This window comes from Balaenoptera borealis (genome assembly GCF_965194805.1).
Source record: "Balaenoptera borealis genome assembly, chromosome: 15".
Classification (NCBI taxonomy): Eukaryota; Metazoa; Chordata; class Mammalia; order Artiodactyla; family Balaenopteridae; genus Balaenoptera; species Balaenoptera borealis.
In genome coordinates, this window is record NC_138871.1 from 6,777,218 (window position 1) to 6,805,081 (window position 27,864).

Consider the following 27,864-nt stretch of genomic DNA (forward strand, 5'->3'; position numbering starts at 1 on the left):
CCAGGCAGGGGCCACAGACCTGGCGATGCTAACGCCAGTTTTTGTTACTACCTCATCATCTGCTCATATCAGGGGTTCATGGTTGGCCTCTGATGGCATTGATAAGGATGTAATGGCTAGAAAAGGGGTCCCTTCCCTTGTTTTCCCTCTGCCCTTACTGACAGGAGGGAGGCCTCCAGCAGCATTTGGACCCTTTGAAAAAACTCAGTGCTGTATACGGGCTGCATTAGTCAAATGATTGCATCTCAGCCGGATTGGACTCTTTCTTGGAGTAAAGGAACGTTAGTCATTGAGGTGGAACTCTTTCTTTGTGTGGAGCACTTACCAGGGACTCGGGAGAAATGGAATTCCAAGTAATTTGTCATGTTTTCTTTCTTTAGGTAGATTACAGACCGATGGGGAGGCTATGAGCAATAATTACCATAGTCCTTCATAGCACTGGGCAAACAGCGTCCGGATGACTACAAGTTTAGAAAGGTCCCCCAGAGAAGATGAGGATGGAAGAGCCTATGGAGGAGGTCAGCAGAGTGGGGTCAGAGGGGCGGAAGCTCCCTGTGAAGGAGTGACGAGGATCATGAGGAAGGAGGAAGGTTATGGGTCATGAGGGTGGGTGCAATTCCAGGTAGAAAGCATGGCAGGTGTAGGGTTGTTGGGTTTGAAGTGGCCAGTGGTGTTGAGGCAGATGCTTGCTGTATTGGAGATTTTGAAGACATAGAACAGTTAAGAGGAAAACTCAATTTCACAACATGTATTCAGTGCCCTTTTGAACTAGACATTGAGTTGGGTTCTGGAAGAGCAAAGATGACTGCCTGCCCCAGAACTCAGAGTCTGGCTGGGGAGAGGAGGATGAAAGCGATCTGTATTGGATGTGAGCCCCAGGCACCTGTAGCAGGCAGTTAGTTATGGGAGAGACTGGCCCCTAGAGGAGAGGAGGAACTTCCAGCAGAGCCCACCGTGAGTGGGACGTGGGGAGGAGACACAGAAGAGGAATTTCAAGCTAAGTAACAGAGACGTGTGCACCTAAAGGAACCCAATGCATGGGGGAGCAATCTGGTCTTTCTAGGACATGGACACATGCAGCAGAGTAACTTGGCTAGAGGTCAGGAGGCAGGTAGGTCACTGGGCAGGGCAGGGGGGTGGGGAGAGCTTTTACGTCATGCTAAGGTGCCTGGATATCATCAAGTCTGATAGAAAATACTGGAAATAGTGTGAATTTGATTGGGTAGCTACTAGCTCCTAAGAAGCCATTGTAGATTTTGAGCCGGAAACTGATATAACAAAGGTAGTATTTCATTTAATTAATTACAGTTTTAAGTACTGTCTTTTCTCATTATAAAAGTAAGATGGACTAACTTCAGGAAAATTCAAAAGTAGAAGAACTATAAAGAAGAAAATAAACGTGTTGCATAGTCCCGCGACCTGTACATAAAAATTCTGTCATTTGAGTGCTTTGTTACATTACCTCTTTTCTGTGCATGTATGTTTCAGAGGTAAAATCAGGGGAAGATTTGGACTGGTGCCCAGCCTGTTTCCCCTGCAACTGCAAGCTGCATGATGTCTTTCACTCTGTCTCTCCAGTGTTTATGAAATATGTGAGAAATAGAGCCCTCTTTGTATTATTAGTTCACAAAATGGTTGAGATGCTTCACTTTTCTGTGTCTTTCTGTAAAACATTTTTTGTTCTCTGCAGCCCTTTTCCTTTTGATACATACACACTTGCTCATTGTTTTGGGGACTCATTGATACCTCCAGGTTGTTTTTTAATTTGAGGAAAATTTAAGTCGACTTCTGGAGGGCTGGAATCCTGGAGAGGATGCGATAAGGGGCCAGGTGGTCTTCAGGCTGAGATCTGGGGGAGTAAGACCATGCAGTGCCCTTAGCATGGTGGGAACGCAGGCGGGGTACAGACACACTTGCTCACTGGAAGTGTCCATGGGTGCCTCTGTTGTGTCCTGTGTCCTCTGGAGGACCACCCGGGGGCCTGGTGAGCCTTCTGTCTTGGACTTCATTGCAGAGGAATGATTCCTGGATTGTCTTTACCTTTTTCTCCTTTTTTTTTTCTTTTCCTTTAATGGCTTGATAGGGATTTTTTAGGTGAGAAGAAATAAAGCTAAGAGTTTTATAATTTGAAATATTGATTTTGAAAGTCTTTCTTTTATCCATGCCATTTCAGAGTCAACAGAGACGCAAATCAAACAATTACAAAAACCAAACAAAAAAACGCAAAGACTCTCAAGGTTCAAGTTGAGACTACCATCCATGATTTTCTCACAGAGCCAAATGTATATAATGTGTATTCCTATTGGCCTCTTCCCCCCATGTTTGGATCATACCCCGTATAGTTTTGAATCTTGCATTTTCACTAATATTGTGAGGATTTATCGTTAAATATTATGATATTTTGCTTGAAAACAGACTCAGTTACGTGAAGGCACCATAACTTATTTAACCCTTCTTCTGTTAGACATTGAGATTTTTTTCTCTTAATATTTTAGCTGTTACATGAACATCAGCTGTGGTGAACATTCTTCTACAGAAGTCATTGCAAATATCACTGATAATTCCTCTGGTAAAAATTCTTAAAAATGGAATTCCTGTTTGGAGGATATGAGCTTTGATATAGTTTTTGATATATTGCCAAACTTCCCTTCAGAAATGCTTGACCTGTTTAGCTACCAGCAGGAGCGAGTGAGACCTCCTGCTGCCCTGTACCATTGTCTGGATTGAGGATTATACTTTTAGTTATTTGCCTATTTGGTAGGGAAAAATGGTATTTCTTCATTATTTTTTTCTTTTTCCCTTTTTTTTAAATTACTGGTGATCTGCATTTTTAACATGTTCAGTTATTTTTATTTCTCTGTCTTTATTTTTTATTTTTGCAATTTCCTGTTCATGTCCTTAACTCACGTTATCTGATATTTTAAAACCATTTTCTTCATTTCTAACATCTCTTTGTGTATATATGTAATAATACTATTACCCCTTTTCTTACATGTTTTATATCCTTTCCCCAATTTATCTTCAGTCTTTTAATTTTGTGGGACTTTTATGATGTATATAAATGTATAATTTTTACATGGTCAAGTGTTTTTTTCTTTCATTGCTTTAATGATGAAGAATGCCAGCCCCTTCCAACATCAGTTAAGTATTTACCTATATTTTCTTCTTGTTTTATAGCTTCATTAAAAAATTATTCTTTAATCTGTTGGGATTTATTTTTGAATATGTTACGAGATAGGCTAAGATTTTTTTCCCCAAATACTTTACCTGTTATCCCAAAACCCAAAAGCGGGTGTACTGAAAAATCCTCTTTTCTTCAAGGATTTGTAATGATACGAAGTTGAGTTTTTAAAAAGTCGGTAAGATAATAATGACCTCGGCCGTGTGTGGGCCAATCCTAGGGTTATTAAATAAAAGGAACTGAATGTGATAGGTAAACGGCAAGCACTTCAAACCTAGGGCATCATGAGGATGGTGATACCATCTGTATTAAGTGGGGAATTCATGAGGGGAGACGCTCGTCAGCAAAGAGTTTGCACGTTTTCTTCAGCACCTTATTTTCTCAGAGCCTGGCACACACTTTCAGTTTTGGTTAGAACCGTATCAGCGGTCTTTCTCGGTAGGTTGAACGTCTTTGCAAGCCAAGAGGTGGATTACGTGTTTCAAGGGACAGAGGAGAAATCTGGGCTTTTGGAGGCCATTTTATTTTTATTCATAATTGTTCCCTCCTTGAAGTGCCCTCCCTGCTGCCACCATACCCCTTCCAAGAACACTTCTTTACTTAGAACTTACCTATATAAACTTCATCACCTTTGCACAACTTACCTTTATGGTTAACAGATTACTTTTGTACCTCTTGGTTCACCTGGCCTCATGACAGTCCAATGTAGAAGGCCTGCAGGTGTTTTGATGTCCTTGTTTTTAAAGATTTGGAAACTTGTGCCCAAGGACATTAGGGGTTTAAGATCACACAAAGAAGATATGTTCTCTTGTTCTTTCATTGAACAAACACTCATTGGGGGCCCATCGTATGCTGGGCACTGTTAGATACTGAGGATACATAGATGAAAGGGAGGTCTTTTTATAAAAAATTGATTTTATTCAAGTATAATTGATTTACAATGTTGTGTTAATTGTTGCTGTACAGAAAAGTGATTCAGTTATACATATATATACATTCTTGTTCATATACTCTTCCATTATGGTTTATCAGGGATATTGAATAGAGTTCCCTGTGCTATACAGTAGGACCTTGTGGTTTATCCATCCTATATATAATAGTTTGTACCTGCTAATCCCAAACTCCCACTCCATCCCTCCCTTACTCCCCTCCCTCTTGGCAGCCACAAGTCTGTTCTCTATGTCTGTGATTCTGTTTCTGTTTTGTAGATAAGCTTACCTGTGTCATATTTTAGATTCCACATATAGGTGATATCCTATGATATGTGTCTTTCTCTGTCTGACTTACTTCACTTAGTATGATCATCTCTAGGTCCATCCATGTTGCTGCAAATGGCATTTATTTCTTTCAGAAAGGGAGGTCTTGCTCTTCAAGTACTTAAGAAAAGGAAAAGGCAGCACTGGAACTAAAACCCAGATCCTGTGACTCTAAGCTGTGGTCTTCCTGCTGCACCTTATTTTCTGGTACATGGACCCATAAGCTCTGTGGCTGAGACTGGCCAAAAAAGTGCTTAGTTCACTTCATTTGTCGGGACTTGGTGGTCATCCTTAGTTGACTGAAGAGCCATCGTCCTCTGCAGCAGTCATTTCATTCATAATTGGTATGTCTGGTTACTGCTTTGACGAAATGTGATTCATTCATACTTGGAGGCTCCTAGCACACCAGCAGCATTGGATTGAAGAAGGTTGACTAATTCAGTGAGGATTTCTTTAGCATAGCTTGATGTAGGTGCTGATACTTGGGTGAAATATGCCTCTTAAGCATCATTGTTTTGACAGAGTTGGTATAAAGTGTAAGGGTGGCTCTTGGCGTGTGCATCCTCAAAGCAGGTTCCACTTTGTATAGGCATGTGGTTCCGTGGGTGCCCAAAGACTAAAGTTTGAATGGAGGAAGCTGAATAGAGGAAGTTGACCTTGGCCGTAGTGAAGAGAGCCATGGTTGGCCCTGAGGCATGTATTGCTCATGATTTGATGCCTTGGAACAGTGTGCTGCCTTGTTGGTGACCTTGAGGATGCCCAGGTGGGGCACGTGGTGATCCCCCCGGGGAATGGACACTGGGACAAGGAAGGAACTGACTCCTTTCCTGGATCAGACTTCACTTTTTAGAGCCAGGCCTTGGTACTTGACAATAACCATCCATTAAAATTAAAAAAAAAAAATCACATGAGGCAATTAGTATGGGTGACATTTAATACGTCATGCATGGTGAACTTGAGTGACCTTGATGAAATGAGGGAACTTGGGTAATAATTAGATCAGTATATTATGTTGCTGTCTACCTTAGTTGCCCATATATACCTCTTTAGGATTCTTTGTAGGCACTAGATCAAAAGCCAGACACCTGTATTTCTTGGTTCTTTGTCATGTAAAGTGTAATTTAGAGTCACTCAGACTCTTTGTTTTAAAGAGAAATGTTTTTTTCATTGATGCTCTGATATAAATGGGCCAGCATGATCACCCCTCTGGAAAGTTTAGTGTCCACAGATAAAAACAAAAAGGAAAATTAGGATTCAGTGGACTTTCACGGTAATGGGAAAAGCTAGTTGTTCTAATGATTTTATTTATTTATTGTTTTGAATTCTGAACTGAAAAGAGAAGGGTGTATTTGAAAACTGAAGATGAGAGTAAGTCTGTTGGACTGATTTTTGTCGCTTTAGCTTTAATTTCTGTATTTAGTTCTTTTTTTTGCATTTAAGTCTATATTTATATGTATGTTAATTCTTTTGTTTTCTGTGTATGTTAATTCTATTTTATATGTGTATATTTTATATGTAATGCCATTTTATATTTCCATTTCATCTTACATTGTTATTCAGTGTACTTTTATGTGTTCTAATAAAATCATTGTTTCTATATGTGTTTTCTGATTGACAAGTTGAAGAAGGAAATTGATTTTTTTTCTTGGTCGTAAAACTAAGTATAGAGTCATACCGGAAAGCTTTTGGAAAACAAATAGAACAGTCCCTTTGTCAATGTGAATATTTCAGTTTTTCAAGCTATTTGCATGACTAGAGTGATAAACAGTCTTAGGACAAGCATTTGATATTGATTTGCTAGTCTCAAGTAACAGGTTACTGCTTCACTTCTTATTGAGAATTGAATCAAAATAATTCTGTGCTCTAAATAATACGTATCTTGAGAATTCCCTTGCATGATTTACGTGCTGCAGTGTAGCAAGAATAAATAATGAAGAGTCATACGACTCTAGATAAAGGTTGTATATTATTACTACATAATTTTATTATATAGTAAATCTTAATTTGGGATACACAAAAAGCTGTTGTAGAGGTTCTTAAAAAATTTTAGAGGCACATTGTGTTATAAAAATTTGCATCTTTTTTTTTATTAATCCAGACGAATTCTTAGCCATATGGCCTTTATTGTCCAATAAAAATCGCAAGTGGGAAATACTGTTGCTTACAAAACATAGACCGTTTTGCAAGTCAGAATTGATTATCATTCAAAGCTGATATTAGAAACAGAATTCTATATTGTTTCTTCTTCTCAAAATTAAAATATGAAGTTATAATTAGGTACTCTGTGTTTCATATAAAAGTCAGATAGTATTTTTTTGCATATTTTAAATTTATTTCCAGAATTTACCATCTGGTAAATGGTTTGAGTTAATTTTAGAGAGTTGCAAGTAACTGAGATGTTTCATATGGATTTGACGATTCATGTAGCCCACATTTGTGTGTGTGAGTGTGTATGCGGTAAGCTTGTCATAGCTCAGATGTTTAAAATAAATCCATTTAATCTTAAATCTTTTTCTTCTAACCTCTCCTCGTAGAAGAGGAGTTTTAGGGCCATGGAAAAAAATTTTTTTAATAATGAAGTTTTATTTCTTGCTCATGCTAGATGTTCATAACGTGTCAGTGTGAGTGTCTGCTCTCGGTGACATTGACCTCACTCAGGGACCCAGGTGAAGGGAAACTCCTTTTTCTTTTTTTTGGGGGGGGCTGCGTTGGGTCTTCGTTGCTGCGCACGGGCTTTCTCTAGTTGCAGGGAGCGGGGGCTAGTCTTCGTTGCGGTGTGCGGGCTTCTCATGGCGGTGGCTTCTCTTGTTGCGGAGCACAGGCTCTAGGCGTGTGGGCTTCAGTAGTTGTGGTACACGGGCTCAGTAGTTGTGGCTCACGGGCTCTAGAGCGCAGGCTCAGTAGTTATGACTCATGGGCTTAGTTGCTCCATGGCATGTGGGATCTCCCTAGACCAGGGATCGAACCCGTGTCCCCTGCATTGGCAGGCGGATTCTTAACCACTGTACCAGCAGGGAAGTCCCAAGGAAACTCCATTTTTATGCTTCCATATTTGGCAACGGAGGAAATAACAGACGTGACATATACAAGGATATACATACTTATTCCCAAACTAGCTCCCAAACAATTGCGTGTGGAATTGTGTGGAAATGAGCAAGCCGATTCCAAATATGTGTGAAAAATACAAAGGGTTAATATACCAAGACAGTCTTGAAGAAGAAAAAGATTGTAGGACTAACTCTACTGGATAGTAAGATTTTATTGTAAAGCTGTAATAATTAAGACATATTTTGTTGGCACAGGGGTGGGCAGATGGACAGATGAAATTGAAATGAGAACCCAGGAACGGACTGCAGAGCATTGGGAAAATAATGGTCCTTTCAACTAATAGCGCTGGGTCATTTGGATCACCATATGAAAAAAAATTAAACTTGATCCATACATTTCATCAACATCAATTTCAGGTTTTTTGTTTGTTTTCTGAACTGAACTTGGTTTCACACATAGTATGAGATAGGGCTCAAGTTCAGTTCATTGAGTTGATTAGATCATGGACAGAGCGTAGATCCGTTGATTAAGTTTAGTAGAACGTCTACGTCTCCAGAGCATCAGAAATCGCTCTCGGGCATCTTTCTAGTCATTATCTTTTCCTTTCTCCCCAGAGATAACCATTATTTTGAACTCCCAACACTACAGTTTACTTGTTTTTTGTACATCATACAAGTGAATTATATAGTGGAATTATATAGTACATCTTCTCTGTATTGCTGCTTTCACTCAGTATTACGTTTGTGAGATTTATTTATGTTGTTGCGTATACCTGTAGTTCTTAAGGAGTGTAGAGTTATGCGTCACCTCCCTAAAGGTAGGGTAGCTACGTAAATTATTTGTAGTCATTCTGCATGGGAGATTTATTTATTTATTCATTCAATTATTTGTTTATATAAATATGGACTCACAGATATCTCTTTTATACTTTGGGCTGTAATCCAGTACTATATTTTTTTGCTGAAATTGCTCCAGCTTCGGCTGTTGGAAACCCTTTCAGTTGACTTCTGTATCCTTTTGACATATGCCCATCATTGTGTTGTTGTAGTTATTGTTTTGAGCACTTTTCTTGCTTTCTGGTACTACACGTTGCTTCACACCTGTCTTGTATATTTCATGCCTCAGTCTGAGAATCAGCTGTTTCTCCAGGAAGCCCTGGTTTCCTTTATTGGAGAATGGTGTTAGAAACCAAGATCTGGCTTATTTCCCTTAGTATAATGTCTTCAAGGTCCATCCGTGTTGTATGTGTTAGTTTGCTAGGTTTGCATGACAAAGTATCATGGACTGAGGGGCTTAAACGACAGAAATTTAGTTTCTCACAGTCCTGGAGGCTGGAAGTCAAGGTTAAAGTGTCTGCAGGTTTGGTTTCTTCTGAGGCCTCTCTCCTTGGCTTGCAGAAGACAAGCTCTTCTAGCTTTTCCTGTGGTCTTTTCATGTACAGGTCTTCCTGATTTCTCCTTTGTGTGTCCAAATTTCCTCTTTCTATAATAAGGATACCAGTCAGATTGGATTAGGACCCATTCTAATGACCTCATTTTAACTTAATCACCTCTTTAAAGGCCTGATCTCCAAACACAGTCACATTCTGAGGTACTAGGGGATAACGCTTCAATATGTGAATTCTGGGGGGACACAGTTCAGCCCATAATGTTGTAGCACGTGTCAGAATTTCCTTCCTGTTAAGGCTGAGTAATATTCCACTGTATGTATAGACTACAGTTTGTTTATCCAGTAACTCACTGTTTGGGTTATTTCCACCTCTTGAGTGTTGTGAATAGTGCTGCTGAACACGGATGTACAGATATCTCTTGGAGACCGTCTTTCAAATCTTATAGGTATATACCCAGAAGTAGAACTGTTGGATCATATTGTAATTCTAGTTTTAATTTTTTGAGGAAGCGCCATACTCTTTTCTATGGCAGTTGTACCGTTTTATATTCCCACCAACAGTGTGTACAGGGTTCCAGTTTTTCCATATCCTTGCCAACACTTGTTATTTTTGGGTTTTTTTGAGAATACCCATCCTAATATGTATGAAGAATAACATATTTAATATACAGCATCAAACATACTAAGTAAAAGCAAAGGAAAAAGAAAATTTTATTTTTTCTGTTTCTCAGAAATAACCAGTGTTAATGTCTTGGTATTCTCTTAGATTTTTTATATATGTGTGCGTGTATATGCGCACACACACACATACACACATATGCTTATGTATAAATTTAACAAAACTTTAATCACATTGCTTATATAATTTTTATCCTGTTTTTCATTTAATATTATATTATGAGCATTTCCTATGTCATTAAATATTATTGAAACACATGAGTTTAATGGCTACAACATACAAAATAGTTTCATTATTTTCTGATTATTGCTCACAAGGTTGCTTCTTGTTCCCCCTGTTATGTACAATCTCTGATGAAAATTTCATCTGCATGTATCTCTGCATTTCTGACAATTTTGTTTGGCCAGATTCCTAGAAGGGGGTTAGCAAGGTAAACAGTTCTCTTTAAAGTTTCTGAATATATACTACAAAATGCACAATTGTTTCCAGCCATGTGGGGGACACCACAGTCACCCAACACTTACCGGGATGGAATATTATCTTTCCAACTTGTTTTTTAAAATCTTTTCCAATTGAGTACATTAAAAAAATGATTTCACTTTGATTTAGTTTGCACTTCTTTAATTATTAGCGAAGATGTGCAGTTTTCACATATTTATCTTTTCTTTTGTGAATTTAATATGCCTGGTAAATAATTGACATGGCTAGGAAATGGCACATTGGATTTGCAGAATTACCAATATTTTTATAGATGCTGTTAGAGATGCGATTAGTCACAGCCTTTAATGTTTAAGAAAATGTGATATGTCTAATATTAATATTAAGAGATGGTGTTGCATTTATCGATGATAATTTTGTTGCTCTATAAGACTTGTAAAAACTAGTCAGAGACAAACTGCTTGAAACATAAATATTGGAAACAAAGGAAACGCACATAATCTGAAGAAACATTCATTTTTATCTAAAATTCTAACTTGAAAAATTAATATCATAAATAATATTTCTCAAATAGCAAACAAAATTTGATTAGATGAAAGATAAGGAGACAGTTTCACACAAAAACTGGAAAGAGTACTGGGGAAATTATAAGGTAGGAGAGAGTTGGGGGGCAATGGACAGTTAATAAATCTGTAGGCAGGAGAGTAAGGTTCAGAGTTCCTGGGGGATGTTGGCAGTTCAACAAACCCTTTTTGATGTAAATTGTTATCCCACTGTAAATCCAAAGTCCCAGATGCCCCTGCACTGGGTTCATAGTCTTGAGGTTCTGTATGTCTTGGAAGAAGCAGACAAGTTGAGTTCCTAAAGGGAAGTTCCCAGAGCTGCTATCAGATGACCTGGTGTCTTCTGAATTATCCTTGGGAATCATGCAGGTAATTTGTCTGAGGCCCAGATGATACTGGAGCAGGTGCAGTGAGAAATTAGATGCTCTCTGGGTGAATACAGTGATTTTTTTTTTTTTTTCCCCTGGCATGCCTAAATACAGGGGAAATACTGAGAGATTCAGAAAGTTCCTGCTCGATGTAGAGTTGGGTTGGATTAAAGTCTGTAGCTGAGGTGTGGAGAGTTGGTTTAGTTCATCCTTGGGGAGGGGGTAGGTAGGAAAAAAATGAGAGTGGAGAAAATAGGCCTGGCCTGGTAGGGAGAGCCAGGATCCTGGTATAGTGTAGCACGTGACTTACTAATCATTGCCTTAATTTTACATTTTGCATGTTTATAGATACTTCAGAAGGGGAAGAACAAATTAAAACTGTTAATATTTCTAAAGTATAATGCTTTTTATTCAAAAAGTAATATGTGGCTATAAAATATCCAAGAAAGACAGAAGAGTATAAATTCTTTCCCATCCTCACCACTCCATCATTCATCTCAGAGATAACTATTTAAACATTTTTATGTATCCATAAACACACGCACGTTATTTTATGTCAAAGAGATTATATCATCCTTCCCTCTACAACTTATTCTTTTCACTTTATATGTCTTGGATGTTTTCCATGTCTGTACATTTAGATCCACACTATCCGGTAGCTACATACTCTTCCATTGTATGAAGTACTGTAATTGGTTAACCAGTCTCCTAGGAATGATATTCCACTGGTTTTAAATTTGTATTTGTTTTGTAATTAATAATTTGTTTTGCGGTGATATCCTAAATATGAATAGTATATTCCTAAGTAGGAGATGCCTGGGTCAAAGTCAGCATTTAGTGACGGCCTGCTCAGGCCACCTACCTGAGATGGATGAGGGGTGGTATTTCTTTCTGCATTATGGGTGTTTTAATCACCTTCCATCCAGCTATTCGTGGTACTTCACGTTGGCAGAACACGTTCACATTTCCAAACACCCCGTTCACGTCTTACTGATCAGTGTGCGGATTGGTTTTGTTTACCGTGCCTGAGCTGAAGGCCTGCAGCTCGGATTAGCTCCCAACTACCGCCCCTGGGTCTTCTCCCTCCTGGCCCAGTGGTGATGCCTTTGAATGTAGAGGAGAGTCCTTGGAAGTTATGGGCCCAGTGGGAGGAGATAGTCTTGTCTAACGGGAGGCTTTGCTATGTCTTTTCTATAATTCCAAGCCAACTCTGAGTCATTTTCTTCTTATTTAAGAAAGCTTCAAGTTCAGTAATTTTCTAGGATGTTTCCCGCTGAGATGTTACAGCATCTTCTATAAATGCATGTAGATTTTTCATTGCAAAAGGACATCATGACACTTCATGTCTCTCTGTGCAAATCTTAAAGAAAAAATTATGTGGTAAAGCCTAGCTTCATCAGCGCCTTGAGGCTGCTGCTTTCAGGATGTACCTGAAAGGCATTTGTGTGTACAAGCACGCGCTTTACCGTCCCGGGAAGACCAGACAAATCCACTCCCAGTATTGCTTTTCCTCCTCGGCTTCAGTGAAGGTGGGGTTAGTGAAGAAGAAAGTTGGTGATTCATGCATCCATCTGTTCCTCTATTCGTGCAACAAATGGTCATTGAATGTCTCCCGTGAGCCAGGCTTTGTTCTCAGCTAATTCTGAGGGGTGCGGACATTCATAAATTTATCCTAATATCACAGAGCTACTTACGTTACCGGTGACATTGGGCTTCCTCTGTTGTGTACGGGCATATGTGGGAAACATAAAAAGAGACAGAAAGAGCAAGAGCTGAGGGAAGAGGAAAGCAGAGGAGGAGGAGGACGTGACGTTTAAGAGGACATGAAGCAAACGTGTTGTCAGAACAGACTTAGTGAGTGTCCTCTTTGAAGCGTTTCTTAAAGAATTGTGAGAGTTATCATGTGTAAGCAGCCCCGTAATATATAATATTCTGAAAGTTCTAGGGAATCAAATAAAATAGTTTTATGATAGATTGCATGTCTAGTTGGAATGGGGAAACGTGTAAGTGATACAGCAGCCATGGGAGGACCCCTTGGTTTTCTGACACTGTGTTATATGGATATTTAGAATCAATCATCTTTAGTGTCACTAGCACAGAATGAATTATAGAAATGTAGAGTTCAAATAATTCATAATTCTCAACATCTTCCTCTAAGTCAAGCGTAATAGACTACAGAATTTTCACCCTGGGAAGATGGAGAAACGTCCTCAGGAGTCTGTGTCAAGGTGTGGGCCACAGACTAGCTGGCACTTTGTATATAGTGAGCATTAACGGAACATTTTTTGAATGAAAATATATTATTTTTAAAACTTAAATTGTCTTTAATATTCAGAACTTATGCAGAACTTAGAATTTTGATTCTAACAGTTATTGTTTAGAATAACGTTTCAATTTTCTAAGTCCTACTTTTTCGTTGAAGAAGGGTCTTTATCTGTAAAATGAGCATAGGATCTGTTCATGACACACAGATTTTATTTCATTATATATATTCATTTACTAAAATGTTGTGTTTTGCATAAATAAGGGGTACATAACAGGTTTGTAGAGAGGGATAAATATGAAAACAAATACAACTTTCTTTATAAACTCTCCAGCACCAGACAGTTGCCCAATATTGGCATTATTATGATTCTCATTATTGTATTCTACAACCATAAAGAATATTTTAGGATCCAGGATCTGAGTGGATTTTCATTCTGTTTGTTCAAATCGTGGAATATGTATCGGCCACATTTTGATAAGGAAGGAGAAAGAAGATTAAACAACCACTGAGCATCTGTTTTTAAAGCATTGTGCTCATTGCCACCTCTGTGCTAGGCAGTATTCTAGGTGCTGGAAATACAGAAAGTACACATAGGCCCTCTGCTTGTGGAACTAACCATTTAGTGGAGGATTCAGATGATTAGTACAAGAAATGTGATGTGGAGGAGACCGTAGGTTTCTTTGTAGGAGTTATGAAGGGCCCCCTGGGTCTGTTGGGGGCGTCAGGGAATGTTTCTGAGAGGGAAACCCCGCTAAGCTGAGACCTCCAGGGGTCGGGAGGAGGGGGCCAGGTGGAGAGCAGAGGTGCTGAAGGCACAGAGAATAGCACACACCTGGGCTCAGAGATTGGGGGAATTGAGGGCTGACAGTGGGGAGAGAACAGGGGCCGGGTCCTGCCAGGCTGTGGATGCCAGAGTTGGATTCTGTCCAAGGGCAGGGTGGGACCCGAGCGGTGACATGATCAAATCTCTGTTTCAGAAACCCCACTCTGGCTTGACTCTGGAGGAGCCGTTGGACTGGGGCAGGAAGAACAGCTGGGGGACCTTTTGGGAGGCACTGCCAGGGTCTGGAGAGAGCCCAGGGCGGCCTGGACTGAGGAGCGGGCGGTGGAGGAGAGAGCTGGACCAATCTGAGAGACATTGACAGTGCTGGGGACCGATTGGAGATGAGGGGCCGTGGCATGGGAAACGATGGAGACAAGCTGATTCCCGCCTTTCTGGCCCGAGCAACGAGGTGGCTAGTGGTGCTGATGTGGGCAAACAGAATGGAGGCCGAGGCCGGGGTGGGAGGTGGAGGTGCGCTCGGGAGACCGACTCTGTGTGTCTGTGGGAAACCTGACTTGGGGAGACCATGTGGATGGTTGGATGGTTGGGTCTGGAGCGGAGAAGAGAGACGTGGGTGCCCCTTGGAGCCTTGCACGCGTCATCAGCGTGAAAATGGCACCCGCAGGCAAGGAATGCACGACATCACCCAGGAAGAGGCCAGGCCTGGAGCCTGGAGTGACAGCACGTTTTGCAGGAGCGGCGCAGGAAGAGAAACAGGCAGGCACGCTCGGGAGTAGCCCGAGAGGCAGGAGGGAAACAAGCTCGCAGCCCCACAGCCTGGGGAGAGAGCTCGTGGAGGTGGCGTTGGCCGTGCGGGGGGCTGGGCAGTGAGGAGTGTCCGTGGAGGCCCCGCGAGGAGGGGGGGACCTTGCTGTGAACGCAGATCACATGGGTTTCGGAGAACCCGGCATTGCAGAGAGAGCAGCTCTGCAGAAATCTGTGTCTCATAAAGAGCAACAGCCCGAGGGGGGCAGGGGGTCAGGGAAGGCGCCTCATTTTCTTTCCTTCCTTTTTTCTTTTTTAAAGCTGACGGACTTGAAGGGGTTTATTTGCTGTGGAGAAAAAGCCAGTGGAGACCCAGATGGTGACCAAATAGGGGGAAGCGCATCTGTGGGGAGGTGGAGGGTGGATGGAAGGTGGGGAGTAAACGGAAGGGGCTTCAGAGCCCAGGGGGCGGGTCCTCGTGGCGAGGAGGAAGGATTGGCCCTGAGGGAGGAGAAGGGGAGGCCCGGGGTCCAGGTGAGGCGGGCGGAGGACAGGACGTTGAGGGGGCCTCTGCCTGGGGGCTTCTGTTTCTCTGTGACCGAGGAAGGGAGCCCTGGGCCTCACACTCCAGCCCTGCTTCCCTGGGGACCATGGAGGCGCCATCCTCGGGGGGGAGTCTGCATTCCCTTTCAGTCCTGAGGATCACTTCTGTCTTATTTCCCTCTTTCCTGCATGCTTTGCCCACCGAGACTTCTGGCCGAGCTGGATAAAGTGCCTTGTACCAAAAGAAGCCATTCTCATCTTCAAAGCAGGGCCTCCTTCCCTCCCAGATGAAGGTTGAGTCCGTTTTGGTAGTTTCTACCTGTGTTGTCCACATGGAAGGTCCTCACGGTTGGCCCGTCTGCTCAGACGTGGGAAGGTGTTTGAGGCCGTGCCTGTCCCTTTAACACCCTCTCCGTAAGGGGAGCTCTCTTTGCTTTCATCCTAGCCTGGGGCTCCTTTTTGTACCTAAGGAGCCCAAGCTGACTCTTACCTGCCTTCGGAGATTCCCCTTCAGCAGGTCAGTCCGTATCTCGGTCATGGTTCTGGGAGGAAACGAAGTCGAGGAGTCGGGCTCAGGAAGAGCCGGAGCCATGAGTTCATGGCTGGTGTTTGGGGTCGCAGGGCTTTCCTCGTCGAGGAGCCTGACCCATCGGAAACGTCAGGAAGTTATACGAGGGGACTCGGCCACCCTTCTGCCCCCCGACGTGGGCACCACGCGCATGACCCTGAGGGGCCGCGCAGGGGTGCTTTGGGAGAGCATCCTGGTTACAACATAGGCACGCTGGAAAATTGGACCCATCCTGTGTACGGCTTTAGAATCCTAGGAGCTGAAGTTTAGCAACTGACGTGGTAAAGTGAAAATGAAATTTAACTGAGCATTTAGTGGAGGAAAAGTAATTTATTGGCTCTACCATGAAAAGCCCTGGGAGTAGGCGTCCTTCTCACCCTGGACGCCAGTGATGGGTGCCGGCTCTGTGCTGCGGGCTGCAAGTGGGCTCTTTGGAATAGCATAGTAGGGACTTCGCAGGTGGGTCTCATTTGGTCATGTTACTGCTTTTGTGAGGCTCTGCTGTGTCTTTATATTCTACCAAGGAGAAGATGGTAAATCAGGGTAATTGCTTCATCCCAAGGCACTTTTATATTGTAAAGCAAAGAGGTCCTGTTAAGAAACTCAAATTAACTTCGGCTGTTGATACTATATGGCGAGCCTCTTTGAAAGCTGCTTGTCATACAGCCTGGCGGTTTATCACGGAACAATTCCATTAGAACCTGACACTTGTTCTCAAGGCACCAAGACTTAGGATCCCTCAGGAAAAGCATTTAACCCTTGGCAATGCAAAGCTGTCATTTATCTGTCATCTCTCTAAAAACTCACTGGAGCATGTTTACGAGAGAGATTTGGAGCCGTCATCATTTCCACTGAATTAGAAATAGATTTGGGCTTCAGTAAATAGTCAAGAAACAGTAAAGTGTCCAGGCCCATACTGCAGAAGTGGCCTGGCTCTGCTAGTTCCATTATAAAATGCACTTACCGTGGTATTCCATAATTCTGAAGGAGCTCACTGAACAGAATTCAGCGACTGGAGTATTAGTTAATTGCTAGTGCTGACTCATTTGAATTGCTTATCCCAGTTCTATTTTATAGGCTTTAGAAGAATTGTTAAGGTTCATGTATATCCACCAAGGAGGCTTAGCAGACCTTGGAAGAATGAACTGAAATTGTCACGATCTGAAAATTAACACCCTTCTGCCTGGCATTTACAAACAAAGGATGGGGGTACCATTTGTCAAGGCCCGTCAGTGAGCAGGTTCCCCAGGGGTCCAGGCCAGCAGAGTTGAAGAATTCAGTCTCCGGTGCCAGACTGCCTGGCTTCAGACCCAGGCATTGTCTCTCACTGGCTGTGGGCATTGGACAAGTTAGTTAACCTCAGAGCCTCTCGTTTCTTCGTGGGTGGACGGGGAAATTTCTCTTGGGGTTTTAAAGACTCTTAAATGAAATAATGCACGTGAAGTCCTTCGTACAGTGGCTGCATATAGTAATAAAGGGAAATTGGTATTAGCAAAATTTAATATGGGCCTGATGGGTCTGAGATGATGGTATAGATCATCCAAAAAGGCTAGTTTTCATTGGAATATTTACCGGCTAAATTTTTCTGTGGGCGTCTGTTACTTTATGACTCCCTTCAATTTCCTAGTTTCACAAAAGCTGTGGTACAGGAGAAGTGATTATGGCACAAACCAGCCTCAATTCTGTTCCCATTCTTGTAGAACAGATCGGCAGCCCTAAGGCAGAGATCTGTAAATGCTCTGAGTTTCAAGATTGAATTAAGATTGCGACAGCCTTTGCGGTCAGAGACAAACGAGTAAGGTTGGGCTGACCTTTTCAAGATGGTGGAAGTAATCAAGGGGGCGATGCTTCCAAAGCTCGTGGTGAGCCAGAGGCATAAAGCTGTTGGGGGAAAACCGAGTGAACAGGCATGGGAACTGGAATTCGGTGACTCAAAGCGAAAAGCCTGGTGTAAGTGAGCAGGGTCCTAGTAATGTTCTTTAGGATGTAAGGGTTCGTCATATGTGCTGTTGGCCAGTCCTCACTCCCCAGCAGGTCTTTAACCACCAGCCTCACCACCACCACCACCGCCACCACGACCACAGTCACCATCGTCACCACCGTCATCATCACTGCCACCACCATCACCATCAATCACCAGCACCACCGTCACCATCACCACCATCACCACCATCATCACCAGCACCATAGCTACCACAGCTCGGGGGCTTGATGGACCCCAGTTAGGAGCGTCCTTGCTTCCTCCCCAGTCTCTGTCTCCAGCCCCGTCCTCTCAGCCTGACTTGCCTCTATCACCCGCTCCCTCCCTGACCGCCCTTCTGCCCTTCAGTCCACTGGCTCTGACTGCAGACCAAGGAAGGAATTTGCGAGTAAACTTCAACCGCCTTGCTTTTCCCCAATTTAAGGAAGGATCACTGATCTTTCAGTATTTGCTTCATAAATAACAGGAGACGTTAATTAGCTTGACCCGTTAAATCTAAAGCAGTTGTCGTCATTTTGGAGCGCGTGATCACGTTTCCTTAATGATGCACAGTTGCTGATGTTACCGCTCGGAAGAGCAGGAGCGTGTCTGTGTCTGTGGGACATTCTTCCCCTCTTCGTTGGGTGCCTCCTCTTCTTCCCGTTGGCCCTTGTGACCTCAGCCCTCACTCCGGGGGCGGGTGAGCACGGCATCCATCCCAGGACTGTCAGCAGATTGTCTCCTCTGTGGTCCAGCTGATTGCGGCCCGCCCTGATGCAAACTGCAAGGAAAGGACGAGCGAGTGTGGGAGTCTCCTTTCATTCTCCCCTGCGTCCATCCTTCACTTATGCACTCCCAGCCGAGCCTGCTGTCAGGAAGGGATCAGGTAAACTTATTTAGGGCGAGGTAGTTTAGCAGTGGAGCAAACCGAAGAAATGAAGCTTTGAATGTGGAACTCCAAGTGGCTAAAGAAGTAAGGTGGTGTGGTGAGGGCAAAGGTCACCTCCTCCAAATACTCTCAAAGGCCACTTAATAGTAATTTGTGCATCTTGTGCTTCTGAGTCCTCCCTCTTCCCTTCCCTCTCCTCCACCTGCCCCTTTCTCAAGACCCAGCTCAAAGGAGCTCTCTTGCAGGACGTAATCCTGGCTCCTTCTGCATGCCGGACCACAGGATGTTAACATTCTCTGCTTAGAAGGGCCCCTTCCTCTCCTCGCCCTGGTCCCCTAGACTGTTAGCTTCTCAGCAGCAGGATAGGCTGGTTGCAGCCCTAACGATCTTCCCAGTATCTGACACAAGGGCATTCGGGAGGCATTCAGAAATGCTTTTGGACTAAAGTGAATTGTAGTTCTGCTATTTGAGGAAGACAGTATTTTTTAAACATGGAGAACATGATAACTTTATCCAAAAGATAGGTGAAAGGTTTCTCATTCTCTTTTTTTTTTTTTATTGGAGTATAGTTGTTTTACAATGTTGTGTTAGTTTCTGCTGTACAGTGAAGTGAGTCAGCTATATGTATACATATGTCCCCTCCCTCTTGGACCTCCCCCCCAATCCCACCCATCTAGGTCACCACGGAGCACAGAGCTGAGCTCCCTGTGCTGTACAGCAGGTTCCCACTAGCTAGCTATTTTACACATGGTAGTGTATTTATGTCAATCCTAACCTCCCAATTCATCCCACCCTCCCCTTCCCCCGCTGTGTCCACACGTCCATTCTCTGCATCTCCGTCTCTATTCCTGCCCCGTAAATAGGTTCATCTCATTCTCTTCTCCTTGAATTCACTCGTTTCCTAGATCCCAACCCTGGAGATACACCAGTAGGTAGAATAATGGGGGTTTTTTTTGTTTGTTTGTTTTTGGTTTGTTTTTTTAAGGATGAAACACTTTGATGATTCCAGTCAAGGGGTGCAATGAACCACATATACCCTTGGCTGAAAGCCTTTGTCATGGGAAATGCAGTTTGTTTGAAGTGAGTGGTCAGATTTGAACGGGCTGCACGTGATTCAGTGCAGGATGGGGGACGGCAGAGTCTCTCTCTGGCCAGTGGGTCTGCTGGGTCAGATCTGGGGCTCAGTTGCAGAGGCCGCTGTGCCACCTCCAGTGCCTTCCCTCCAGGAGGGCAGCTGGGGCACGGATTGGAGTTGGCTGATGCCTGGGTCGGATCCGGTGAAAGTGATGACACTGTCAGCCCTAGCAGGCTTACTCTATAGAATCTGTAATTTCTTTATTCACTCACCCGTCCTCCATTCCTCTATTCTGTAGTACGTGGATATCCTTTTCGTATGGGTGCTGTGGAAAGAGACTGATTTTTGTTTTTCGTTGTTTTGGGAGTATAAAAATAACAGCCCAGCCTTTGTTCCAGAATTCTTCTTTTACTTCTGTCTGAAGGAGAGAGGACTTCCCTTTGTTTCGCTCGCTCTGCTTAGCTTTGCTGTGGCTCACATTCACAACTGATGGACACTGGGCTTGTAGACACCAGGGTTTGGGAAGTGTGGCCACTTCTTGGCTCTTAGGTAGGTCCTGTCTCCTGGATAGACCTGAAGAAAGTACTTTGGACATTGCTGTTCCTTCCACATGATGTCTTCTTCACGACATTGTTTTGATGATCAAACTCTTATCCTAAGTTCCTCGATCTTTAAAAAAGTTAACCTAGGAGTATCTACCAGCTTTGTCTTTCTTCAAGGGACATTGTAAGGATAACGAAGAGACATATATGTGAAATGTTTTGAGCTCAGTGGAAGGGAGAAGACTTGAGGCTCAAAGGTATTACTGTTATTTAGTTCCATGCTGTTATCATGTGATTTTGGAAATGATGATAGTATCATATTTGGATATCTTTTCCTCCTTAACCAGCATAGTTGGCTTTGGCCACTGCCCTACAAAATACTTCACGCGTCATCAACATGAAAACGGCACCCGCAGGCAAGGAATGCACAGTGTCACCCAGGAAGAGGCCAGGCCTGGAGCCTGGAGTGACAGCACGTTTTGCAGGAGCGGCGCAGGAAGAGAAACAGGCAGGCACGCTCGGGAGTAGCCCGAGAGGCAGGAGGGAAACAAGCTCGCAGCCCCACAGCCTGGGGAGAGAGCTCGTGGAGGTGGCGTTGGCCGTGCGGGGGGCTGGGCAGTGAGGAGTGTCCGTGGAGGCCCCGCGAGGAGGGGGGGACCTTGCCGTGAACGCAGATCACATGGGTTTCGGAGAACCCGGCATTGCAGAGAGAGCAGCTCTGCAGAAATCTGTGTCTCATAAAGAGCAACAGCCCGAGGGGGGCAGGGGGTCAGGGAAGGCGCCTCATTTTCTTTTCTTTCTTTCTTTCTTTTTTTTTTTTTTTTTAGTTTTTATGACTCTTATTAAATCCTTACAAAACAGAATACAAAATTCCGGCGTTGACAGTTGGTGTAAAGGAAAACTTCTGAGCTGTATCAGTTCACCTGGTGCAGTGGAGTTAAAGTGCTTGGATGTTTTTCTCCCACTTTAAAAAAATTTGAGTTCTTTTTTTGTCTTTTTTACACATCTTAACATTGAAGCACTGCTGTGCCCCCTTCCCCCAGCGCCAGACTCGTTCACAGGAACGGTTCTGACCAGTCCCATCGGGCCGCACTGTCGTTGTGACAGGGGGAGGAAGTGTCTGTCCCACCTTTGAGAGAAAAAAAAAAAGCTGCTCACAGCTCAGCTTTCCCGCGTAAAATGGCCAGGGCGCCTGCAGTGGGCGAGAGTCCATTTGTTTCTTTTTTACCAAACGGCAGAATCCCCGGTTTCAGAATGTGGAATCACATTTTCTGGGAATGCTATACATCTGCAATAAATAATAAATAGTCTCGTAGCAGTTGGCTGCCTCTACTTTCATGCAAAACAAATGAATACATTTGGTGACATCCATCTGAAGAGTGTGATTCTTGTAATTGTCACAGCAAGAAGGAACCACCTCACAGACGATAGAGATTTTACCGTCTGCTAGTAACAAAGGAACATAACTCATAACACGAGGCTCTTACTGAGTTTAATGGATGTATTAGCATGCCAGGAATTGGAATTCTCTGCTACAACCATCCCCAGGGAAGCTGACCTGACTTTGCAGCACATCAGGGAGAAGGTTCCTTTGCTTGTAGAGCAAATGGCCTGGCGCTCATATTGCTGGGATGGCAGAAGAGGGAAGAGGGCTGAGTTTTAATGGTGTAGGCGTGCTCCAGGATTGTGACAACCTGCCCAGACCTCACTTGTGATCAGTGGAACGGCAGACTCGCTGTCGAGAAGGTACTGTCTTTATGAGTCAGAAGAGGTAAAAGTTCAGACGCTTAGGGAGAGATGAGGGCTGGCAAGTCCAGGCTTTCTCTTCCAGTGACATTTGCTTTGTGCAGGTGACATTTTAGCTTCCTGGGCCTGACATGACAGGAGGGGGTTGTGGCTCTAGTTCAGGATAAGGAGTGGGTGGGTTCCTGTTAGGAGGTGCAGAGCTGAGAAACCCGAGGAAAGGCAGTCAAGAAGTCTTGCCTCTTGTGCAGGGTTTCCTTTGCCCTCCTCTGGAGAAGGGGGACGGTTGTCATCTTCGGTAATTCCGGTTTCAGCTGATGGTGTGGAGGGCACGGCCTGGCACAGGCATCGTGGCAGTCCCATGAGAGGTGGCCAGTGCATTTCTGTTAGTAGCTCATGTGGAGGTGGTCCTGAGGGTGTTCAGTCCTCCTCGTATCAGAGGCCATAGGCTGGGCGTGCCAGCGGGACCTCATTAGAGAACTTTACCCAGCGGTGGTCTGCATCTGGGAGCGCTTTTGGTTATCTTCCAGCTTAAAGGAGTTGGGAGATGAGGCAGGTTTACTTAAGGAGTGCTTCCCCCTCACCTCCGTCTTCTCCATATTTGGAAGTGATCCTTGACCTTGGAAATGCAGTGAGTCGGCTACCTGCCTCATTGATTTGGGTTTGTATCCTAATGCCTCTGTCTTAAACATCCAAGTCACGTTGCAAAGTAGGTAGGGTTTCGAAATGTATCTTCATTGCTACACTCTGCATTGTTCCTGACCTTTTCTTCACATGTCCCGTGCCCTTTGGACCCTGATGCCTTGTGCCCTTTCTCCCTGGCCTTTGGGAAAAAGCTGACAAACTCGTGCGCAGTAAGGTGCTGAGGGCTGATCAGGTGTAAAGTGTTTTCCCTTCTTGTGGTGTCTACGTTTCTTACAGGGGTGAAGACATCTTAAACCAGAGGAGTGACTCTCTAGTTGTGGAATTTCAGTCGTCAGCCAGCAGATGCAGGAGGTATTATATTGGGTATGGGGGCTTCTCAGAAGCCTGGAAATCATCCTAAATGACCACCTGCTCCATGTTACATCAGGCCACTTCGTGCATCACACCAGTCTTGTGCGTTTGGTTGGCTTGACCTGGCTGAGGACAGCAAGCATGTCTGTGGAGCCTCTGTGCATGGAGATGCACACAGTAGGTGCTTCACGATAGGTACAGTAGGTGCTGTACCTATCGGAGAGGAGGAGAAGTACGATGCATGCAATGCAAGCTTGTTTTTCTGATTGCAATTGCTGGTTTTGGTCCAGAAATTAACCAGTTCATAGAAAACCTGCAGTGCCTCTCTTGGCTACAGCCCACTTCATGCCCATCCACAGCATGAGTTGTGTATCCTCAGAACAGTCTCCATTTGAAATCCATGGAATGTTCACGAAAGCTGGGGTTTCATATTGCAGATGTCTGCAAGCAGGGCAGGACAGTTGTGCCCTGTCCTTTGAATCTGAAGCCTGGCTCTGTGATTGAGTGTCATTCCCATCTCGTGCCTCCCTTATGCCAGTCACTGTCACCACGGCCACCCTGGAGAGTTTCCAGTGACTGTGGGGTTGGAGCGGTGAGCCTCGCCGTTGGGAGGCTGGGGCTGCAGCCTCCCTTTACATGAAGGTCACTGCTTGGACTCCCAAATCGAATAACTTTGGGTAATGTCCTAAGGCTGAATTAAAATGCTAATAGGCTACATGTTCTGGGTATTTTAACCTTCCCTGATCTGAAATTTAAATGAAATGCCTTAGGTGCTCTCAGAGTCTTGCCAGAAGCATGTTTAGCATCACCCCTTAGACAGTGAATTTAAAATATACGCTGGCCACGCGGGCAGAGCTAGGAAGATACGCAATATTTATTTTATGATCATTTTATTTGCGTCCTCTACAGCAACATGACACAAGTATGCTCTTTTACTCGAGATAGCAATTTAGCTGAAACATAACAAAACAAAACCCCAAACCTCACTATTTTTCAAGTTTCTTTGAACCTGCAGATTCTCTCCTTATCAACAACATTTAATAGCAGTACATTGGATTTGGGGCACCTGAAGCTATGCCAAAGCCCTTTTGTACATTTCCTTTGCATTTAAACCTTGTGACAACACCATGAAGACATTGGGCTGCAGAGAGATTGCATGGCGTTTTTGTCATCATATCACTGGTTATGGCAGGACCACGGTCAGGACGTGGCTGTCCTGGCTCCCAGCTCCAGCCTCTGCCCACTAGATCAAGCTTGAGCTCTAAGCAAAGCGATGACAAGCTCGCTTAAACTAAATGCGTCTGCTTGAAATGCACACGGTGCTCATTTGGAGGACATGGCAGTTCCTTACAAGGGGTAGTGTTAGTTCCGTTGTCTACACTGGGGCCGGATTTCTCTGTCTACTGAGCTGAAAAGACAAGTCTATCTCCTTCTGTCCCTTAAGTAACTTCCTTATTATTAGTTGAATTAGCCTTTTTGTTTTTTCCTTACTAGGAGAAAGGAACACTGTTTTTTCCTCAAGTCCTTCTAGTTATCTGGTTTCTGGTCACTTTGTCGTTATATCTTGGGAGAATGGATATTAATTTTCTGGCACAAAAAGGCTGAGTTCCTTGATGGCATACCATGTTTCAATTTCCGTCCTCCCTCTCGTTGCCTACCCCCCTTCCTCTTAGCAAATTTTTCATAGTGAGGAAGAGGGATCATGTGAAATATATCAGAAGGAAGGATGGATTCAGTAGGAGTTTGACGACTTGACTGATTAGCAGAAATCAGAAGGAGGCTCATAACCGTGAAAACCACTGCAGCATGGAGTTTTAACAGCTCTTTTGGGACCTAGTTAATGAAAGAATCACTACAGAAACACAGCCATGCAAAAAAAAAAAAAAAAGAAAGAAAAAAGAGAAGGAGCATTTCCATATAACACTCTGGGGCCATGTCATAAGAGGAAATACGCTCATAATTTCTATTTACACATCTCTGTAATTACCTTCTGCTTGAAGACTATTTTCAGTCTTCTCCTGTCAAAGTTGCTTAGATATTTCCTCTTTCACACATCAGGCAGAGAGGTCTAGTACTGTTTGCAGCTTGTCCTAAGGACTTTTTTTTCCTCCCGAAGAATGGAATTCTCAGACACCCGAGCCATACTGCTTGATTAGACTGGCTTTCATCTGATCCATGTTCCCGTTACCATTGCCATTTGCCCGTGAATCAGACCTCTGCATTCAGGTGAATGTTGTATTGAGCACTACCTTTAACTTTTTCGTGTGTGGTTGTTCTCTCTTCTTTCTCCCTGATGCAGTGTCTATGAACCAGATAGAAACGTGTTACGGAGGAAAGAACGAGAAAGAAGAAATCAGGAAACTCAGCAGGATGATGGCGCGTTTAATTCAAGTTACTCCCTCTTTAGTGAACCCTACAAGGTAGATGGTTTTCACTTGTTCATCTCCACCCCTCATCCCTCCCTCTAACCCCGACGGCAGTCTTGACTACGGGAATTGGCCAACCAAACTTCAGACAGCTCAGCCCCTAAGGATGGGGTCTTCTCCCACAAATTTTGGTGCCTCTTTCACATGTCTTTACTGGCTAGTCCCTCAATGAAATATAACTTTTGTTTAAGATGGAGAGCTGGGTGCTATGACTTTTATCAATAATTGACTTCATCTCTGCATCTTTGCAAACATTGAGTTTGCAAAGTCAATGCCATTTGTTGTGTTTTCTAAGCTATTAGGAAACAACCACTAAAAAGAGGTTGGGTTACGTATTTGTCACACACAGATCATGCTAGGAGCAGGGTACTTGATAGGGCTCATAAGAAAGGAAATGTTGGATTGTTTCTCATTTATACCAAAGGCCAGAAATATAACTTTGCTTGCAAAATGAAGTAGCTCCCCAGATTTCATTCCTATTTCAGGCTGCTTGGAACTGGGGGTGGTTCAGGCGGAGGGCTTCCTGCAGACTGAACCCCACACTCACTGTAAGCTTCTCTCTGATTTCTTTTGCCCGTCCCTCTGGGTTTCTAACAAGAATAATTCTATATTTAGAAATTGGAAGCAAAATAATTTGAGGCAAATCTGAATTTTCAAGGAAAGCTTGCAGTGGGATGAAAAAGAAAAAGGAAAAGAAAATCTAGTCTTGGAAAGACTTAATCCAGACCAGGTTGTGAAGTTGCAATCGTAAATTTCCTGATTTCCTTGGCTGTGGCACAGTACCAAGGAGAGATGCTTCATTCATGCCCTCTGAGGCCATTAGCTGCAGTCCAGTCCTAGTGAGATACAGAGTGTTGACAGACGTCTTCAGAGACGCTGACCATTTTGATGGAATCTCTGAGCTCTCATTCTGAATATGGCAACCCTGGCTCTTCTAGCAGTAAAGGCGCCTCTCCATCACTTCCCGTGTTTCCATTGTCTGTAACAGGAGTATGGATGTTATGTTCTTCTTTTTCCAGACTAACAAGGGGGATGAGCTCTCCAACCGGCTCCAGAACACTTTAGGCAATTACGATGAAATGAAAGACTTTTTAACGGATAGATCGAATCAGAGTCATCTCGTTGGCGTTCCCAAACCTGGGGTTCCTCAGGCTCCCGTGAACAAGATTGACGAGCATTTTGTTGCAGATTCGAGAGCCCAGACCCAGCCTGCATCCGTCTGCAGCACCACGTCCTCCACCCCAGCAGTGGTCCCTGGGCAGCAGAGTAAGAGGGGCACCGTGGGCTGGCAGAAGGCCGGGCACCCACCATCCGATGGCCAACAGAGAGCAAGTAAGCACGGACACAGGACGCTTGATTTGAACAGATCTGCTCACCCAGAGAACCATAATAAAAACCCTAACCCCTGTGTCTCGAGCCCCTCATCCTCATCTTCCTCTTCTTCTTCTTCTTCCAAATCAGCACAACAGGGCTCTCTCAGGACCTTGCTTGGAGATGGTGTTGGCAGACAGCAGCCGCGGACCAAACAGGTGTGCAACGTCGAGGTGGGTCTTCAGACCCAGGACAGGCCACCTGCTATGGGAGCCAAGCACAGTGGCAGTGGCCACTGTGTTCAGAACTTTCCTCCATCCCTGGCTTCAAAACCTAGCCTCGTCCAGCAGAAACCGACTGCCTACGTGCGACCGATGGATGGCCAAGATCAGGCTCCCGACGAGTCTCCGAAGCTGAAGTCGTCCACAGAGACCAGCGTGCACTGTGCGTCATACAGGGGAGCCTCGGGCACCAAGCCAGAGTCCGCCAGAGCCAAGGCCAAGCTTTCCAAGTTCAGCATCCCCAAACAAGGAGAGGTGAGTCTCTTCTCAACACCACTTACACGCATCTGAGTAGTTTCAAGGGACGACCTGACTAGTTGTAAATTCCATTCCCATGCGTCTTTATTTCAGTGTGTGACTGATGTCATGTGGGATTTGTAGCCATCGATACGGAAGGATGGACACATCCATAATGATTTCTTAAAATCTCAAATTGATTATAATCAGAATATTTTTAAGTACCAACAAATGCTGTTGTGGTGTGTCTGTGTTAGTTCAGGAAGGAATGCCTCCGTCAGTATAGTTCAAGGGATTTTTTTTTTTTTTTTTTTTGTGCACAAGCCAGTGTTGTCAGAGATTTTATACACTGGAATAAAAGCATGTCAAAGCTTTTAGTATGTAAAGAGGTTAATTTTTGTGTAAAAGAGTTCAGAAATTCAACATTTTTGTCAGTTTTGAAATGTTTCAGGACAAACATCACAAGGTAGACCTCATCATGAGTTTTAAAGTAATTGTTAAATGATTCAATATTGAATATGGTGATTATTCAGATGTTTCAGGTGTCCCATCCATATTAAAATATTTGAGATCCGGG

The 27,864-nt window shown here is 43.8% G+C and overlaps 1 protein-coding gene and 1 long non-coding RNA gene across 5 annotated transcripts in view; one reads left to right on the forward strand and one right to left on the reverse strand.

The window, feature by feature from the left end:
• Positions 1–27,864, reverse strand: part of LOC309611591 — a 249,290-nt gene that overhangs the window by 188,683 nt on the left and 32,743 nt on the right. The window lies entirely within an intron of this gene.
• Positions 1–27,864, forward strand: part of AFF3 (ALF transcription elongation factor 3) — a 561,375-nt gene that overhangs the window by 65,924 nt on the left and 467,587 nt on the right. For 2 of the 4 annotated variants that reach the window (XM_082356115.1, XM_082356116.1), the window contains exons 3-5: positions 25,332–25,452; positions 26,478–26,790; positions 26,920–27,305. In XM_082356115.1, coding sequence (XP_082212241.1) covers positions 25,332–25,452; positions 26,478–26,790; positions 26,920–27,305 — 820 coding nt within the window. Of the gene's footprint in view, positions 1–22,957; positions 23,033–25,331; positions 25,453–26,477; positions 27,306–27,864 lie in introns of all 4 variants that reach the window. The other 2 variants (XM_082356113.1, XM_082356114.1) reach the window with 2 other exon arrangements.